Source organism: Rhodnius prolixus, unplaced genomic scaffold, assembly GCF_049639745.1.
Source record: "Rhodnius prolixus isolate KJV_2025 unplaced genomic scaffold, Rpr scaffold_1, whole genome shotgun sequence".
NCBI lineage: Eukaryota > Metazoa > Arthropoda > Insecta > Hemiptera > Reduviidae > Rhodnius > Rhodnius prolixus.
In genome coordinates, this window is record NW_027411581.1 from 10,300,399 (window position 1) to 10,319,523 (window position 19,125).

General features: G+C 35.3%; 1 protein-coding gene across 4 annotated transcripts in view; it reads right to left on the bottom strand.

The window, feature by feature from the left end:
* Positions 1–19,125, bottom strand: part of sick (sickie) — a 353,303-nt gene that overhangs the window by 273,454 nt on the left and 60,724 nt on the right. For all 4 annotated transcript variants that reach the window (XM_074127748.1, XM_074127763.1, XM_074127757.1 and 1 more), the window contains exons 3-4: positions 14,409–14,526; positions 10,404–10,456 (exon numbers count right to left, since the gene is read on the bottom strand). In XM_074127748.1, coding sequence (XP_073983849.1) covers positions 10,404–10,456; positions 14,409–14,526 — 171 coding nt within the window. The remainder of the gene's footprint in view (positions 1–10,403; positions 10,457–14,408; positions 14,527–19,125) is intronic.

The window sequence follows — 19,125 nt, forward strand, 5'->3', positions numbered from 1 at the left end:
AGAGCTTAATTATTAATTAATCTCTTTGTTTGTTATTCTGAAACTCAGAGTAACCTCTTTGCATGATTATGAAAGTGGGTCCACATGAATGTCAAAGGTTGTTTGGAGAAAGGGGAAGCCAATCAAAGGGAGTCATTCTTGGAGCCATCCATTCATATTGAACATTGTACAGGTAGTTACTTGATCATTGTTCAGTTGTTGTTACGATGTTACGAAGGAATGGTGGACAGTTAACTGCACGTGTTGTTTTTGGAAATCGTCAGAACATTGGAAGACAACTTCTAAAGTACATACTTAACCTTACAACTTGTAAAGTACCATTTCTTACCTTGGCCTAATCTTGCGACATAAAATTATATGTGTCAATGATCATCTTATATTATCTGAGTAACCTTAGAATGCCATCTCCTTAACGGAGTAGTTATTGGAACCGGTTTCAGTTTACCTTTTAATCTCCAAAGCATTTGAAATCCTTCTAGGATTCGGCCTTACTCTGTAACCATTTTGTAACCACACATCAGCCTATCGCTTACTTCTTCAGCCAAAGTTCGCAGATTCATTTCCAGCACTGGCTTATTAGTGCTTTTACCTCAGTCCAGATCGAATTACCTACGACTCAAACACCATAAACTCTGCTTTCTTTTTTTTGTTTTTTGGTGCCACTTAAGTTGCAGTAATCTTAGAATGTAATCTTTTCCAATTTTTTTATTTTCTCAAGAGCCCAGCTCTGTATCACATTTTAGTTTAACAACAACTTCTTGTTTAATAAACGATCAAAATGTTTGCCACAGTTTAAGATCATCTTCATTAAGTCTTACGTTTTAATTAACTATTCTATTTAAAATTAGAAAAATTGCTGCAACTTTATTCGTTAAGGGTCCTTCCGGAGGCGGACATTGATTTCTACTTCCCTATTAAGGAGCTGCCTTATGACAGTAAGATTTAGTGTTTCATTACAATACACAAGATCAATCTATTTGCATCTAAGATAATTGCTCCATAATTATTAGGTTTAATTAGTTAAATAACTTTCTGACTTATAACAAACACTTATATTTTAACTTCCTCATTACTATGTTCTTTAATTACACTTTTTATGATGGAAGTGAAAGATTCTTTCTCTCGTTTTATGTGAAACTGCATATCAAGCTCCTTCAAGGATATACCAAGCATCATTTTTTTTTACAAAATTGGTAATTGTGCAGTATACTTTAAGGGCGAACTGCATGCTAAAATATGGCACGAACTGCAAGCTAAAATATACGGGCTGTATGTAAAATATGGGACGAACTGCACGCTGGAGTAATATTACTCATTTCCTTAGCCCAAATCACATCGTTCTTTTCAAATCTTAGACTTCATTTTCTTTACAATTATCACTCTGTTGGGTTTTTTTATATGAGCCCGTCTTTGCTTTAGAAAATTAACAGAAAAAGATCTTTAAGCACAACTGTAGATCTCTTCCGCTTTTAACTTGATCATACTGCATACATAAACCCTATACCATAATTACTAAGCAGTGTAACAGTAACTTCAGTTTGTTTTTATGAGTAAGAAGAAGAATAAAATAATCTGGGTAATTCAGGGAACAGAACTTTGTAAAACCATAAATCTTAGCTCTGAGACGACACCAATAACCTCTCCGCTGCCATGATGCCTGGTTAAATGGAGATGTACGCTTAGACATTGGTCGAGCGTCATTTTCAACTGAAGATACGAGTCCTCTTTGGATTGTACTTATTCATCACAAACGAGCATATTCAAGAATATCTGGAACAATTATATGTTACTGGATAATAAAGTTATTCATTTCTAGTGACCATGCTAAGTATTATTTTAATTACTGTTGCTTAATGTTAGAATTATTTTTAGAAGGACCGTTTTATTGTAATAAAGGAGTGTTAAATGTGAGCAGTTAGCCTAATCAGAGAGTGTTAGTGTGAAAAAGAGCCATCAATCTAAGTGGCTCGCATCTAAATGCTAAAGAGTCACGCCACCCAGTACTCTAGATATCGCCACTTCGTGTAGCAGTCTCAACTAAGCTCAGCACAATAAATGAACGCTTCACTAAAACTAGTAGGCGAGCTAGGGACGTAGTTTAGTTGAAACTACCGTTTTGACTCTACTGGCAGCTTCAGTAGCTGGCTGGCCCTCCTCGTTAACTGCTATCATTTTAATGAACTAATATGGTCCATTAATTTGGATGATAAGGCGCTACTGCTAATCAACTATTGAACTCTATTGCCGCACTAATTAACCTTTTTACTAAAATGAATTTATGTCGATTATAATCCCAGTTAACGCAATAATTAATTAAGCTATAAAACACTTCTAATTTAGTGTTTACAACGTTCTAAATTAGCCCGTGTTTTACACATAATTACTTCCTTGTAGAAAACAGTCTAAAAAAGGGATTTAATTAGTTGTTTTTAATTACACACCTTAGAGAAGGTTCCTTTATCCTGAATGCTGCTCAAACCTGGAAATATCCTGGCTATAAATAGACAGAAACACCCCATTTTTCCCAACTCTAAGGGACTAATCGTCTTTCCTCTCAAGCATGTTCCTACCAAAGAAGAGAACCTACTTCGTGCCACATAAACCTTAAGGAGACGTCCTTTGCTTCCTTCTACAAGCTTTTCCAATGCCTTTACTGCAACAATTTTTATTACAAGATTTGTTTCGTGCCACAAACTGTTAGCACAAATCGGTGTAGAGGTATTCCACTTTAGGCTAGCCGTCCACTCTTTTTCATTGCCTTTAATCCCGGTTTTTATGAACTATAATTATAAGTGGTTAGATGAATTAGCTCTCCCAAAGATTTTCATAAAATTGGAGCCTCTGTAGCTCAGTGTATTTATGGATAATGTGTCTATAATAAGACCACACTGTCTAGTGGTTGGTAGCGTGCTAAAAACATTCCGGACGCTAATGAGCTAAGATATTAACACGTCTTCAAAAAAAATTAATAAATAAAAGTGAAAGAAGTCGCCACGGTAGCCGAGCGGTAAGAGGCTAGTCCAGCAATGCTAAGATGTATAGTTGGTTAGTGGGTTCGATTCCCGGTGTCTAGGCCTTGGATTTTATTTGAATGTTTAATAAGAGAACTTTGTAGTAAAGTATGTTTGATGGTCGCCTCCGTCCACGACACCTAATTTGGTAGTTGGACGTAAAGCCCGTCTGGAAAAGTAGGCAATTACTTTACTTTATTCTACTTTTAAAAGAGATAGAGTGCGACATTATTTCATTGCCATTTTGTTAAGAACTCTTTGTATGGTTTAGGTAGCCACAAATACAAAAAGTTTTTGGTATAATCTAGCAGAACTGTGCAAAAAGTTCTCTAGTTCAGAGACAAAAAGTTTATTACTCATTTGAGTTTAGTAAAGACAGAGTTTAGCAGCGACCAATTCGTCTAAATACTTCCTTTTAAGCCAGTGTTAAGACTGTGGAAATCTCGTTGGATAGCCTGAGATAGTTTAGTCAGGAAGGGAAGAAAACCGCTCTGCTAATACTGTGTCAATGGCAAGGTTTTTACGGCTTCAGAAATGAAAAACTGATACCTTCAACTTTACCAGCAACCCGCCCTGCTGAAGTCCAAGTCTAATTAACAGGGCAGAAGAGGCTACACTAGTTGGCGCCTCATTAGATCTATTCTGGATTCTGTGGTAGTGCAGTTTTCTTATACAACCCTCACGAAATCTAATCTAATCTAATCCCCATGTTGGTCAAACTTGAATGACTGACACAAACACAGAATATCTCAAGTTGAGAGTAATTACTTGTTTGTTTTCTACCCATAAGAAGTTAGGCCACTATGCGTGTCTAGAACTCACTAACTAATTTCTCCTAATAAACAATCAATAATTTTTTGCAAGGCGCATGCAACAGCTCAAGGATAACAAATATAAAAGAATTCTGGCATATAACCCTCTTGATTTTAATTTTGGCTTTTAACCATTAAATTTTTTGTTAATGTCTAAGAATTTGTTAATTTAAGAATTCAATAAGAACTATAAGATGATTACTCACAATTCTAATTGAACATAACATATTGACAACGAAAACAATGAACAGCAACTCAAAATTTATTCTACAGAAATTAATGCTAATGGTATATTTTTAATAGCTACATATAATTCAAATTCTTAAATAATACTTAAAACTGGTTTTAATGATTTATTAATGAATTATTTATAGGTTTTATAGAGTACCACTAATAATATAGTTCAACTTAAGATAGTGAAGTAAACGGTAAAATAATTGACTAATAGCGTTTACAAATTAATATTATGCACCGATAATTTGAAGTATAAACTACTAGAACAGTATTAATGTACGATAATTGTAAAATCATAATGATAACAGCAAAATCGTGAACAATATTATACTTGTTTTTTATGCAAAGTAATCACAGCTGATGAAAGAGATTACTTGAGGTCTTCCTGTAAAACAAGGAGTGCCAATAAGATTCCCCCGTGGAAAGATTATGTAAAAGCTTTGCACTAACAATGAAAGAAAAGTAACTGGCAAAGAACCAAAATCTTAGGCAAATACGAAAGCTCCTGCTGTTTAAGGAGAATGCTACAGTTTCCAGCAGGAGACATACTCGTATTTGGTAAAAGGTGTTGTTAAGTTTAGAACCACAATCTAGCTCTACCATCTTATCTAATCTACACCATTTATCTTCTTTTCTTTTTCCTTAATTTGTCAACTCTCTCTAAGTCAGGGCCAATTTCAATAATCTTCTTTATCTTATTTAACAAAAATATTTGTCCTAATTAAGAATCTTTCAGGACAATTAAATCCTACAAGAAGTAATATCGTAACAATAAGAATCAATTGATAAATCGCTGGCAATATCAATATCATACTTTCATTTCATCCAAAAATGAAAGTATCAGTACACTTTAAAAAACATTCCTTTGAATATGAAACAGTATTTAGTAACCCACGTGAAAACCTATTTTAAACTAATGTTCTTCTAAATCAAGGCAATACAAATGTGGGATTAATTTTCAAGTTTACATTTGCATTTAATGTAAGTCTTTTAAAAGCTAAAGTAATTCCGGTTACTTACTGCGTAATGCAATACAAATTAATGATTGTCAGCTAAAGAAGGGAAGAAGAGTAACTGAACTGATGTTTGAACAGGATGAAAGAATATGATTAAAAATAAAATCATAATACTAAGTAACATGGTAATAGTCACCTTTGCCCAAAGTATTTTTAATAGTTCAAATCTCCAGCACATTTCGAGGGCAGAAAATCTGGTGGAGTGAAAGACTCACATGAATAAATATGGACAAGAAGATCTGGTCTTCTTTAGAAGAAGAAGGTAGCGGCCAATCAAAAACTCTCGTCAACCCCATGCCTTCTTAACACTTGAAATCATAGTATCTTAAAACATACATTCAGGATCATGCAATTACTTATTATACAAAAAAAAATATGGTAGGAATTTAGGTGAGTAAACGGTATTTAAAGAAAGTTTAAAGAAAATCAATTTATAAATCTTCGAGCTCTAAAATCTACATTGTTTTCATTTCCACAAAATTTAAAACTCCTGCTGAGCTTTTAACCTTCCTTGATATTATGTAGATGGTAAAACAGGAGATTGTTTTAAAGAGAAATTTAGAGGCAAACAACGCTACACTTCCCTATGGATCTCTTAGACAATCATTTTGCTCAGAAAAAGATTTCAAATGTAAGTAACAGGGCATCTAAATCACTGAAGACGTTCGACAGCATCATATTTCGCGATTGAGGAATCTAAATGGGTGTTTCTGATTAAAACTCTCCATTAAGACAGTTTTAACACGATTAAATAATTTAGTTAAATAATTAAGAACCGTTTTTCATCGGTTTTTTTTGGTAACTAAATTTTTATTCCTTTTGAAGAAAGACTTTATTTGGTCTCGAATCATTCTTGATTCCTTGTAGGCCTTTGAAGCGGGGTTTTGAGCCTTTGTTTTAACACTCTGTAACTGGAGAAATTCTTGTTTCAAAAAATACACGTTTTCTCAAAAAAATTCTCGACAAAATCGCATTATAAGGAAATGTATCTTTTGTCAATTCAACAGTTAACCAATTTTTGATTGATTGTCAAAATTGACATTAAAAGAATCTATCAGTCCTCCCATTAACAAAATAACTATCAATCAACATGTCCATTCATACATTAAACACACCCACTCTCATCACAAGCAGGATTGTCATTCACTGGAGGGCAATTGTACAACTATTATGACGTAAAGGACAGTCTTGTTTTAACAGGACACGAGTTACTACTTGACTCCGTTGGATCTTTCGAGTAGGGGATCTGAAGCTCGTACATCATTCAGCACTTAATTTATTTAATAATCTAATTGGACATTTTAATGGTGAATCTATAGCGGATATACTGTTCTAAAATTGTCAATATTTCCTGTGTTTATGCAAAATATTCTTCTCGGAGCTGAATATTTGGAATTTCGATTTTATCAGCTTCACAAAGAAATATTACTTTTAGATCCAGAATTGAAAAATCACATTTTTTGTTCGCATATTTCTTTATTTAATACAAATTAGTTTCAATTCTTTGAAGTCTCAGTTTCTAATAAAAAGCTAGTAATTAATTCTGGAATGTGCTATTAATAAAAGTCAATTTTAAAATACGAAAGTTTTGGAAACAAAGCCAAAGATTGAGATAATTTTCAATTTGAACATCTTTTTTTCTCTTAAAATGAAACTATGCCAACACTTCAATATTCAGCACTCTTTTTGGCACAACTTTGCCAAATCAGTGGCAAATATCCTAAAAAATAATATCCTCAAAAAGTACTTTTATTACAGGGAAACCGCCGGAAATCCTCGAGCTGTACGCGTACAGTTGTGCGAATGTTCAAACCAAGTTTTAATACCAAGCTAATTTAAAAATAAATTCAATAAACTTAAAAGAGATTTTAAACTTAAATTTATTATTATAGAAAACTGAAAGGAAACTTAGAAGCAATTTTATTAGTTTCCCAAGAGTTTATGACCTTGTAGTACATAACAGCTTCCTTCATACTGGTAGAGGTTATAAAAGTCACTTTACTTTTACGATCTATACTGGGGTAACATTTTAGCAAGATCTAGTGCGTGCTCGCCTCGATCAAGCGACATCTTGGAACCAATTTTTGTCAATTAATAGAGGCCAGCGTCACTACCATTACAGTGTGGGAGGAAGAATTATATTTGTTTTTCTAAACAGATACTGATTAGGGAAGAAGTGGCTAAGATTACTGGTTCCTACTGTAAATGCGCGTTATATTGTAATTGTCGTTAACACAATTGACTCACTTTACTATAGTTAATAGGGACAGGAGAAAAGTCCTGGGTTTCTTTTGGTAGAACATCGAAGGCTTGGTAGATCGATACTTAAGAGTAGCAGATATTAAATGATTACGGTGTAGGAAACTCAAACGATCGCAACATTTGCGAATTATTTTGTAGAAATAGGTTTACGCGACAGGCAAGTAAAGATGTGACTATTACACCGCGTGATACGAGTTAGCGTTAACGTTAGAGTTGCTTCTTGTAACCTCTTCAATCAGTTTTAGATTTCTATGTAGATCGATTGTAGACCAAATGATGCTGCTATACCTATCAGTGGTTGTCTTCACTTTACACTTGGAATATTGGGTTGCAGAAGATGTCGTCGATAAGATTCAGATAGCATGGTGGTGCATCTCAAGATGTAACTGTTAACAACTTTTGCTGCTTAAGCCATACCTTTTGGAAGTTCAAAGATATGCAAGACTTATCAAATGCCTCTCTTTGTTTTCTTAAATGAACATAATACGTCCCTGAGATCAAATTGATTACCAAAGTTAAAAAAACTTCTTCGATGTCTCTTATTCTTCTTCCAAGGTATTTCCCTAACCAGGGTTCCTTGCGCCAAGCATCCATCCTTCCCTATTCTGAGCGTCAGTTTCGCATAGACCTCGCGCTATCTCATTAGTTCCTTTACCTGCGCGAGCCGACTATTCATAGGCCTTCCACTTCTTTGTCTGCCAGCAGGTTGCCAGCAGAGAGCCTTTTTTGGGAAGCGCTTATCACTCATGCGAAGAACTAACCACAATAGCCTTTTTTCGTCCACCCTATCCAGTATGGTTGTATCTATAACCTTGACGGCTTCCCTTATAACCATATTTGGGACTCTATCGAAGATAGTATTCCTTAAACATCTCCTCCAGAATCCCATTTCTGTCAAATTAAGGGTACTGCTCTCTTTTGATGTCAATGTTCTCGCCTCGGAGCTATACAGTATCAGCTTTCTACGAGGGTAGTGTAGATTTGGTGCTTAGTGGGAATGCTCAAAGCGCGGTTCCAGATTACGGAATGCAGCATCCGCGTCGCAGCTCTTCCCTATCACCTTATCCTTCACGTCCTCAGAACACCTACCATCTTTACTCAGAATAGATCCAAGGTACTTGACACTAGAGCTACCATTAATTTTCTCTTGAAATGTAAATAAAATTCGCTTTAATGACAACTGATCCAATGAAATTTGAACGCTTTACCCTGAGACATGACTCTGTTCATCAATTAAAGGTAGATAATCATCGTTCTCTGCCCTTCTCCTCGAGAACTTCAGAATTACATTGATTCTTAAATCAATTCTTAAAATGATTTCTTAATTCTGATCCTGATAAACATCGTTTTTTTGTAATATACATATCACTTTAGAACTTATTCATATTCTGAACAACTTTTTGAAGCATACGGGCTATTTCACGTAAAATAAGGGACGTTTCCCATAGAAATAAGCTTTGTTCTTAGTGTTAAAATAGGATATCCTAGCAGAGTGACAAAAAGTTGCATGCGTTTGTGTGGTATAGTTACTGGTTAGGAGAACCTTTCAACGTCCCGTATCAAAACCACAAAATAGTTGGAGCGAAGCTTTAACCCTATAAGATAGTGTTATATAAAAAGTTTATCCCAAATGGGATTCAGGCCTGGCTTGGAGAAAGTAGTAAAGGATACCCTCCCTAATCTTGAGTTATAGTCAGGTTTCAGAAGAGTAACATCAGGAGGGGATGTGTATGGTCCTCTTCTCATCCTGTTTTCACTCCTACATCCTCGCATGCCTTCTTCTCACCTCATTTTATCCCACATATTTTCTTTATTCAAAGTAAAACGGGTAAAAAAAAACAAAAATTTAACAGCGAGCAAAATTTCGACCTTAGTTGAAATATCATTTTTTTAAATTCCTTAAATGGTTGCTTGCAGTCAGTGTGAGCAATTTTCTTTTTCAATTTCATTTTCACTACTGCACTAAGTACCGGTTTTCTCGCCGCCTCTTACTATACCGTCAAAAGTTAGCTTAACATTTTAGTTGGAGACTTTGAGCGCAAATCGTTCTACTGAAGCTGTGATTAAGTGTAATCCCACGCATATATTTACGTTACACTTTTTATTGTATTGTACGGAAAGTAAATGACTTGTTCTTTCTTGAATTTCTTCATTATTATAAAGTTTAATTATTGTCTGTAATGTCGTACTATACGAGTACAGGTTATACTTTAGAAGAAAACATTTTCCTCGATTTCTAAATGATAGTGAGAATCGATTCCTTCGCCAATTTAGGAAAACCATATCTCCGCAACCAACAGGCATTTCCTTCGATTACTTGATTAGCAACAGACAAAACTACATAAAATTTAAGTTAAGCGAATATACGATTCCTTTTCTTCCTAAAAGAAGAATTTAACATTTTTATTGCATATTGACTTATTTATATTTTATATTGACCCGGTAATTAGAACTTTCACAAATCTGACCCCGGTCCCAATTTCCTTGTTCTGTTTATCAAGGCTCCACTGAAAATGTTAAACACATTTGATTCTACTGTACACGCTTTACATTCTTTGCATTGCGTTCTATCACGAATGAGTAATAATAATAATAATAATAATCCTGGGTTCGAATCCAGCTGCTGACCCTTAGATTTTCTCTTCCTAGGAACTTCTTACAGCCCACTGTACGGTAGTGCACTGAACCGGGCGCCAATAACCTCAGATGCTGACGCGTTAACTGTACTTTTGGTTATAACCTATTCATCATTGTATAAATGTGAGGTCATCCTAAGTTCGCTTCTAGAATAAGACGAAACCTCGGGAAGTCAAAAGAAATAAAGACTTGCCGCAGGTCGTGAAAGACTTTTGACGACATTTAACATTGTCATTTATCAGCTGTCCTGCTGCTAGTGAATGAAATCAGTTACCCCGCGGTAATAATGGAGGGTTAAAATACTAGGCACTAAATGTCAAGATGCTGGCGAAGAACACTGAATTAGGGAGGGAACCGAGAATGAGAAAGTATGATTGCAGAGTTGATGGGGGAAAGGAAACTAAGCGTTAAGATTAATTCAAACAACTCACCATTTGGCTGGCGGTCTTCGGCTTCCGTTGTACATCAGGTACTTTCTGGTTGACTGCAACAATTAACACAAAACATTTAATTAGTTTTATTACTTGGGTGTTTACTTTTTTTCTCCTAAACAAACGATTAATTGAAAGGAAGTTATGAAGAAGCAGACAGATGGTGCAGAGGTAGGACATTTCGAAGTTCTGGGTTCGAATCGGCCTGCTGCCTTTAAATTTTTTTTGTTATGGCCTTTTAAAACTTTTACCTTGCTGATGTACCTTGTTGCCCAAAAAATATGGCGGAGGCTGGCTTGAGTATGTCAAACTTAGACATACTCCTAATGAAAATTCATTTCCCCCAGAGTCGAAAACTTAGCATTTTTCTAAACTTTAGTTTCTCTTATTTAAGAAGTATGTAGGAGAAGCTAATATAACGATTCTACTGGCTAAGACGTTCTTTAAGAAATCCTTCTGGTCGCGGCTGCTCTCTCGGTGACCTGACCATCTTAACAAAGCGCTAGCTTCTTCTGACCAATCCGTTATTAGTTGACTGAAGAAGTTATGCGCAATAGTAGACTTCCATGTCCTTGAAAACACCTCCTAAGTATTTTTAGAACAAAAAGATGACTGTGTATGAGATGGCAAGAAGATGATGTCCGACGATGGTAACAAAAATTAATGAATCCTGACTTCTTGAGATAGAAAAACAGGATCAGGAAGGCAGTCTTGATACTGGGTAACAATAAAAAAAGATTGGTCATATTTTTTGTCAATTTTTAAGTTAGAGATAGCGAAAATATGTCAAAATATTAAAATACGAGGAAGAATGGCTTTCTCGCTAATTAATGTTGCTTGGCAACGCATCGAACCGAAAAGCCAAGACAGTGGTGGTACAGTAAACTCGATTGTAGGATGGAATGTAATGCGGATTCTGCACAGAACCAACTAGTAATTATCTCAGATAGCAGCAGGAGAACCTCCCATTAACGGTTATGCGGCCCACTTGGGCGCTTAATGTCCCTGACCTGGAGCCCAACTCCTCTTCCTACTTGAACTTCCCGCTCCTGTCAAGTTCGTGTACAAATCTATGGTTTAATTGGCTAGTTGCACCCCACTTACGTCTCGTATTCTATCAAAAACTACATCGTGCACCAGGATATTTACAATCTTTCTGAACATCATAATGAACTTTATTGGCTTATGATCATTTAATACTTCATATCAAAAAACTATTCCTTTTCATTAATTTAAATCACTACTGACGAGGAACTAAAATTTTGAAGTTAAATTTACTAAAATATATATTAACTAGGAAATGTATCAAAGGAAAGGAGAATGTAAATAGCGGCTGGCACTTAGAATAGACTCGTCTAGGACACGTGTGTCGACGGTTAGACAGAGTGAGGCACGTGGTTATGCACGTGTTCTCTCATTAATCAGATAAGTCAACTCAAACGTAAAGAAATATACAGGAAATCTTATTAACAGTCATTAGAGATGAGTAAATGTTTTATTCCAATATTAGAAAGATACTTTTTGATTTTTAATCAGTGTTTCGGTTTAATGGAGATGTGATAATTTTAAACTACTTTCTGTTGAAAGAGATCCCCCTGGAAAACAGATCCGAAGTGAACCTGAATAAGATCTTAGGGTTTACAAACGACACTTAATTCGTCCCCACAATTTTTACTTTATATTACGAACATTATTTTGTATAAAACTATTTTACTTCCTCTTTTAAGGTGTAATCATAGTAAAGCATATTTTGTTCATAATTGTAAAAGAAATTATCCGATTGTTACATTTGACTGCATCTTTCACGTTTAAAATAAAGATCCTCTTACAGTTGCTCCGTCTAGTTAGAGAAGTAATTGCAAACGTAACCGAATTACAAAATTGATTTTTCACGCATTTTCGTAAAGTTGCCGCTTCTGCAGCTAGGTTTTGGCCAAACTTCGGCAAATCGAAGTACGAAATTGCGGAATAATAAATAAATAATTTTGGAGTACGGGGATATGTGAGCTTTCTCATTCGAATCATCAAAGTCGAGTTCTTAAATAAGAAAAGGACCTAAAACTTATTATTGCTTATTAAAGTTAGGTAATTTGTTGAAACAGCAGGCTAATATAATAATGCAAAATTTAAAACGAAAAGAGCCGAGATTTTATTTACACAAAACAGAAGCGAAATAAAAGAAATGTAAACGGCGCAGCTGAAATCCTTCCAATTGTTTTTCAATCTTAATATTAAAGTAGGCACGCCTCCTGTCAGGAGACCTCTGTCTCCGCCCAGCAGGAAGAATCTCCTTCACCCTGGAGCTAACAATACCGGCCAGTTCTCCTCTTCCTGATTAACCACCTCTTTAATAAATTAATGGTTCCCAGGTTACAGAAGAAGCAGCTACCTATCCGGCAGTAATTGGAAAGCATTAATTAAATTGATCAGCCTCCACCCACGCCATAGTAACTCCCAGTTTCCAAAGAAGATCTTGCAGCCTCCTTGCCACACTCCCTCTACCCGATACTTTTATATAGATGGTTTCACAACTTTTACACTTAATGCTTTTATTGAATGCAATTTTAAAGTAATCGTTTGCCTTTATGTCTAAGGGTGTTCCGTTCAATTAGATTTCACTACTGTAGCAGTCGACGTTCATGGAATAACAATTGAACTTAATTTTACTGTTAATAGCAGCAGATAAGAGATCTGTGGGCGTTTGATCTTTAAATTTCTACCTTAATAGTCAATTAAAATTGTTAAAAATTGTAAATTTAGAAATATGAACTGGGGCCCAGTTTTAAAGTTAGTTAGAATTAGGTCAATCTTAGGGCAGCAGTAATTTAATAAACAGAATCATTCTACGTCTTCAAATGATTAATTTAGCAATTTATTTAACCAAATTTTAAATTTTAACTTATGAATTAAAGTTAATTTCAATATTTAAGAGGTTCACTACTGTAAAAGGATTCATTTTACAGGAACTATGACGCCACAGTTCTCCCAGGGGACTCACTACGATCAAAAATCGACAAAATCATCCTGCAATATCGTACTTCTAGTTAGACTGACTTACAACACAGGTTTTAGAGCATAACAGCTACATCGGCACGGCACTTGTGCATAACTTCACTTCGGCTTAAGATTTGCAGGATGAAAAGTCCTGGAAAAAAGATTTCAGATAAAAGTGATAGGCCCTGAATAGTCTCAAATATTTTAAATAATTTATTGGTACCCATTTTTTTCTTTTTTTTGTATAATGATTGAAAAACTGATACATCAATTCAAAACCGTAGCTCAGTTTATTCCCGATTTGAAGCAATAAATGCAAACGATAGTCCACAGTTATTAAAATGTTAATTTAGAGTTATGTGTAACCATCCAACTCGCCCGTAAATGGCCTGAAATGAATTCTCCTTTCAAAATGATTTATATTAAAGTTATAGAACGAACATGTTCAGCAACGAACAAGAAAGAATGCTCAGTAAAGAAGCACTTCGGATTAAATGGTGGCAACTAATCCTAATATGGAATTAAATCTGCCTTTTGAGTAGCGGTGGATGCGTATTTCCAGGCAGAAGCCCAGACTATTTGTAAAAATCATTTTTTCCTCTACTCAGAGTAACTTGAATATCCAATAAAAGCTGGAAATCCGAAATGTGCACGATTACAATACTTTCTACGAAGAGAGATAAATGAAAATAAGTTATGTCGAATAAAATGTACTAGAACTGTACGAGCAATTAACAAGGAAGTGATATACAGATTTTTAATATATTTTTGCCGAACAAATCTAATGAACAAAATTCATTGGCGATTCAAACTCCGATATTAGGTTTAGGGGGCCCCCGAATCAAGGAATCAGTCAACAAAATTACTTTAATAACATTTAAAATCAAGCAGTAATTCAATGTTAATAGAAAATGTGTCAAAACGGTGCTCGTAATCTATTCAGGACACTGCTGCCACGTGCCACAATCAGCTGATTCAATTAATAAAAATTTATGCACTAAAATTACTTACTGACAGCTTCGATGAGATCGGCCAATAGGACGCCATCTGTAAGGTCAGTTTGTAGATCTTGTATTAACTTTTTGGAACGTGCCTTCTCCAGGTAATGATTGCCCCAGTCCGTGTAGATCTGAATGAACATAAGTAATAATTAGTTAGCTAAAATGATCTACAGGGTTACTGAAATAATGTTAGAAGTTTTGTTGCGTAATCTAAAAGCAATTACAAATATTTCAAATTGTAAAAGAAGGAAGTCAACATACTACCAAATGGAATGCAATAGTTGTTTAATTTAAATGGTTCTACTGATGTAAATAGAAGATAATGTAGCTGCCATAATTTACAGGAATTGAATTTGGAACGGAAGGACAGTTTACCTTTCTCCGATTGTGGAAAGACCTCCATTGTTTGTATGAGCGTTCGAGTGCGGAATATTAATTTTTTTTTAGGCGCTTACCCAGGTGGAGAACGTAATTTAAAAAATAATTAATTAACGAATTAATTGAATGATATAATAAACAAAGTGTTCAAATTAATAATGTTTCTCGAAAACTCAGTCAATATTTTCTTCATCCAAAGTTTAGATTTCCTATGATGTTTAAGTAAAATATGGCATTCTCACACTTTTATAAAGCTACAGAATTGAACATATTACAAAAATACCTCATCTGTTAGCAAAAACCTCAGTCAAAATGAGGATTTCATTGAATTCTTTTTGTTTTGGGTCCATGATTTTGTTAAATTCTCAAAATTTCTTCAACTTTGTCTTCCACCGAGTTGGTGGTATCTGCACCATCTAGATGGAATAGTATATCTACAAGAAAAAGAAGAGGGAAATTTTCTAATTCAAGAGTATTCTCTCTGATGACAGAACTACAACACAGAAGTTCCACTAAAAGATAATGGTTTTGTACGGATGGATTTTTTGTAGAAGGTGAATCCCCTTCAGCGAAACAAAGGCAGGGAAGGCCAGCTAGAAGATGGAGAAGATAGAGCAGGAGATGGCTGCCAGATCTATAAGAGGGTACGCCCTCTCTGGATGGGAACTTCAACCTGAACATCAACACAGAGTAATCGTTAACGTAAATTAAAGTCAAGATCAGAGAGCAGGCCACAAATTTAGTACGAACGACAATTTTTGTGCACAATTTGTCATTTAGATCTAAGAGAACTACATCTAGAGACATTTATATGCTATTTTTGAACATTACTCAAAGAAGGGTCTAAGATAAATCACGATTTTCTTTACTTTGTCCTCTCAACAGACGGTTACGCCCCCACAATGATGTATCTTAACATCGCACGTGTGGCATTTTCATAGAAAGCAATCGTAATAAAATGCAGAATTACAATTCAAATATAGAATTTATTGGTGTTGGTGACCGCTTTAATGACTCCAAAGCAGTCGTATAATTATTTTTGTCTTATTTGAAAAGCTTTTTTACCCGCCTTGGCCAAGCGCTGAAAATATGGCAAGGACAGTCCCTTAAGAAAGTACCTCGACAACTTTATGACTGAAGTAAATATAGCTGTTTGTATGCTGCTCTCCTGTAGAGTGCACATGCGAGGATTATAGAGCAGGAGAGGTCGGCCAGTGCGAACTGACGAGTCTATATTCGGCCGAATATTTATGCTAATTATGATTTTCTTTCATATCAATTATTATGATCCCAAATGTTTCATTTTATAATAATAATAATAAAACAATCCAATTCTGACGAGAAGAAATGAATCTTAACGGAGTTAAGAAACAAAAGCAACCAACTTAGTAGTAACCAGACAGATGGGTCACTTAGATACTCTATTGTCTATGATGAGACTCTATTGTATTTCACGCTCTAAATATTTTAAATTCAAACACTTACATAGAACAATTACCAGAAACTGAACAGTACAATTCATTAGCTGTTCTATTTCAGGCAAGTAATTTCAATTTACTTCCTTCAGAGAGAAGCTGGAAGATCCTTACTTGGGAGAGGATTCTATTCTTCTGGAACTATCCAGAGTATTTTAAATTTTTATTAAATAACACAGATAAAAAGCTAGATCTGAGTCACTATTTGTGATAATGAAATAAAATTATAAATTGATCGTTTTCATTTTAGCAGAGTGCTGTTGCTATTTCTCTAAATATTTGTAACTGAAAAATTTGAAGCTGAAGTATTTCTAGAACGAGATGTTTCTAGGATTTTGTAGTTCCGCAAAAGAAGCTCTCTACATCCAGGGACTTAGTGACAGTGATGAACGTACTGGTTTTCTAGTAACTGTTAGTACATAGCTTAAGTTTTGAGCTGTAACAATTTAATTCCAATAGTCAATTGATGAAGTTCTAATTATCGAATATGTTTAAGAGAATAAGTGCTCGCAAGAATGGGAAATGGCTAAACATAGAAAATTATTAAAAAGATTTCGAGGCGTTAGTGAAACGAGGAATTTCCAGTCAAAGGAGAATTACGTTAGTTGGGTTAAGAATAACATACGATCCTATCTTGTTATCAACCTATTTGAAACATACGTAAATACATAGTACATTTACATAATAACTGTTTATTTGGACAGTCTTTGTAATAACTTCAATACCGACGTTTCTATGTGGCATCCAAAGATAAAAATTTCACTCTAGCAACATTTTGTGAAGATACGAGGGTCGTTTGAAAAGTCCGTGCAAAGTCATAGAGATAGCACTACTGGCGCGTATCGAGGTTATGTTTAGTTAGTAGCATCTCTTGGAAGAACACACACCAAGTTTCAGCCAGATCGGTCTATTTCTTTGTGTTTGGCATTCGTTTGAATCAAGGAAGTCGAGTGATTTTCAAAAAATGGACGAAAAAGAATTTCGTGTGTTGATTAAACACTACTTTATGAAAGGCAAAACGCCTCAGGAGACTAAAGAGAAGCTTGATAAACATTATGGTGACTCTGCACCTTCGATTAGAACAGTTTATAAGTGGTTTCAAAATTTTCGGAGTGGCCATATGGGCACAAGTGACGCTGAACGTTCTGGACGCCCTGTTGAGGTTACTACTCCAGAAATGATTGATAAAATCCATGATATGGTGATGGATGACAGAAGAGTGAAGGTGCGTGAGATTGCTAGTGCTGTGGGCATCTCGAATGAACGGGCACATAATATTTTGCATCAACATTTGGACATGACAAAGCTATCCGCAAGATGGGTGCCGCGATTGCTCACGCTTGACCAAAAACGAAATCGTGCAAGAACGGTTTGCAGCTGTTCCAGAAGAATCCGCAGGACTTTAAGCGTCGTTTCGTCACTGTGGATGAAACATGGATACATCACTACACTCCTCAGACCAAAGAACAATCTAAACAATGGGTTACCAAGGGGGAATCTGCGCCAAAAAAAGGGCGAAGACCGTTCCTTCGACCGGAAAGATTATGGCGACTGTCTTTTGGGATTCGCAAGGAATAATCCTCATCGACTATCTGGAAAAGGGTAAAACTATTACAGGTGCATATTATTCATCGTTATTGGACCGTTTGAAAACCGAGCTGCAAGAAAAACGCCCACGATTGGCCCACAAAAAAGTCCTTTTCCATCACGACAACGCACCAGCTCACACCTCAGCAGTTGTGGTCGCAAAATTAATGGAAATAGGGTTCCAACTCGTTTCACATCCCCCCTATTCTCCAGACTTGGCTCCCTCGGACTACTATTTGTTCCCCAATATGAAGAAATGGCTGGCGGGAAAAAGATTTTATTCAAACGAGGAGGTGATTGCAGAAACGAATGGCTATTTTTCAGATTTGGACAAATCCTATTATTCGGAAGGGATCAACAAACTAGAGCAGCGTTGGACGAAGTGTATAAGCCTAAAAGGAGACTATGTTGAAAAATAAAAAAGGTTTACCCCAAAAAATTAAGTAGTTTTTATTTTTGCACGGACTTTTCAAACGACCCTCGTACGTATTGCGTACAGACCTTAGTCTCAACAACTCTAACTACTACTCTGTAATTGATACTTTAACTACATCTCTAGGTGTTGAGTGGGGCCCTCTACTAACATTGAGTACAGCCTTAAAACTCGAAGATTCCTGCAAAATGAACCAACCAAAAGAGGGAATAGAATCTAAATTTGAAAACAATTTACCGCATATTTGAAACCTGGAAAAAGGAAATGAAAGAAAACAAAACAGTTTAAATTGTAAAAAGTTTATAAGTTATTAGATTCGCGGAGAAGTAAATATGTAATTCTGATTTATGAATACGCCCTCGTAGTAAATAAAAACGGACTAAGTGATGATCTTTGTGACAAATGAATTTGAAAAGGAATTTCCTTCTATAATAACATGCGAATGGACAGCCTGGTCGGGTCACTTTACTTCCACTACGTGACCTAAATATTCATTCAAAACACTTTGCCGCTCGAATAGCTTCATTTTTAATGTGTTGCCATTTATATTCAGACGATATCCGACTGTAAAGTACCCATTCAATGACTCTAAATAATTGTACTGCATTCAAAATTTCAGTGAATTCATATTTTTTTAAATGTTTTTATTGACTTAAACTCGTAAATAGTTTAATCAGCTGGTGTTATTCAGCTTTTCTCACATTAATTTCAAGAAAATAAATTAAAATAAGTTGTTTTTTTTGTATATTAAAGTGCGAAAAACTCACTGAAGTGACGTAATTCCTTTCTCCCAGCTACATCTCTTTACCGGTTCACAATTATTCTAGCAATTGTTAAAGAAAATTCCAATAAAT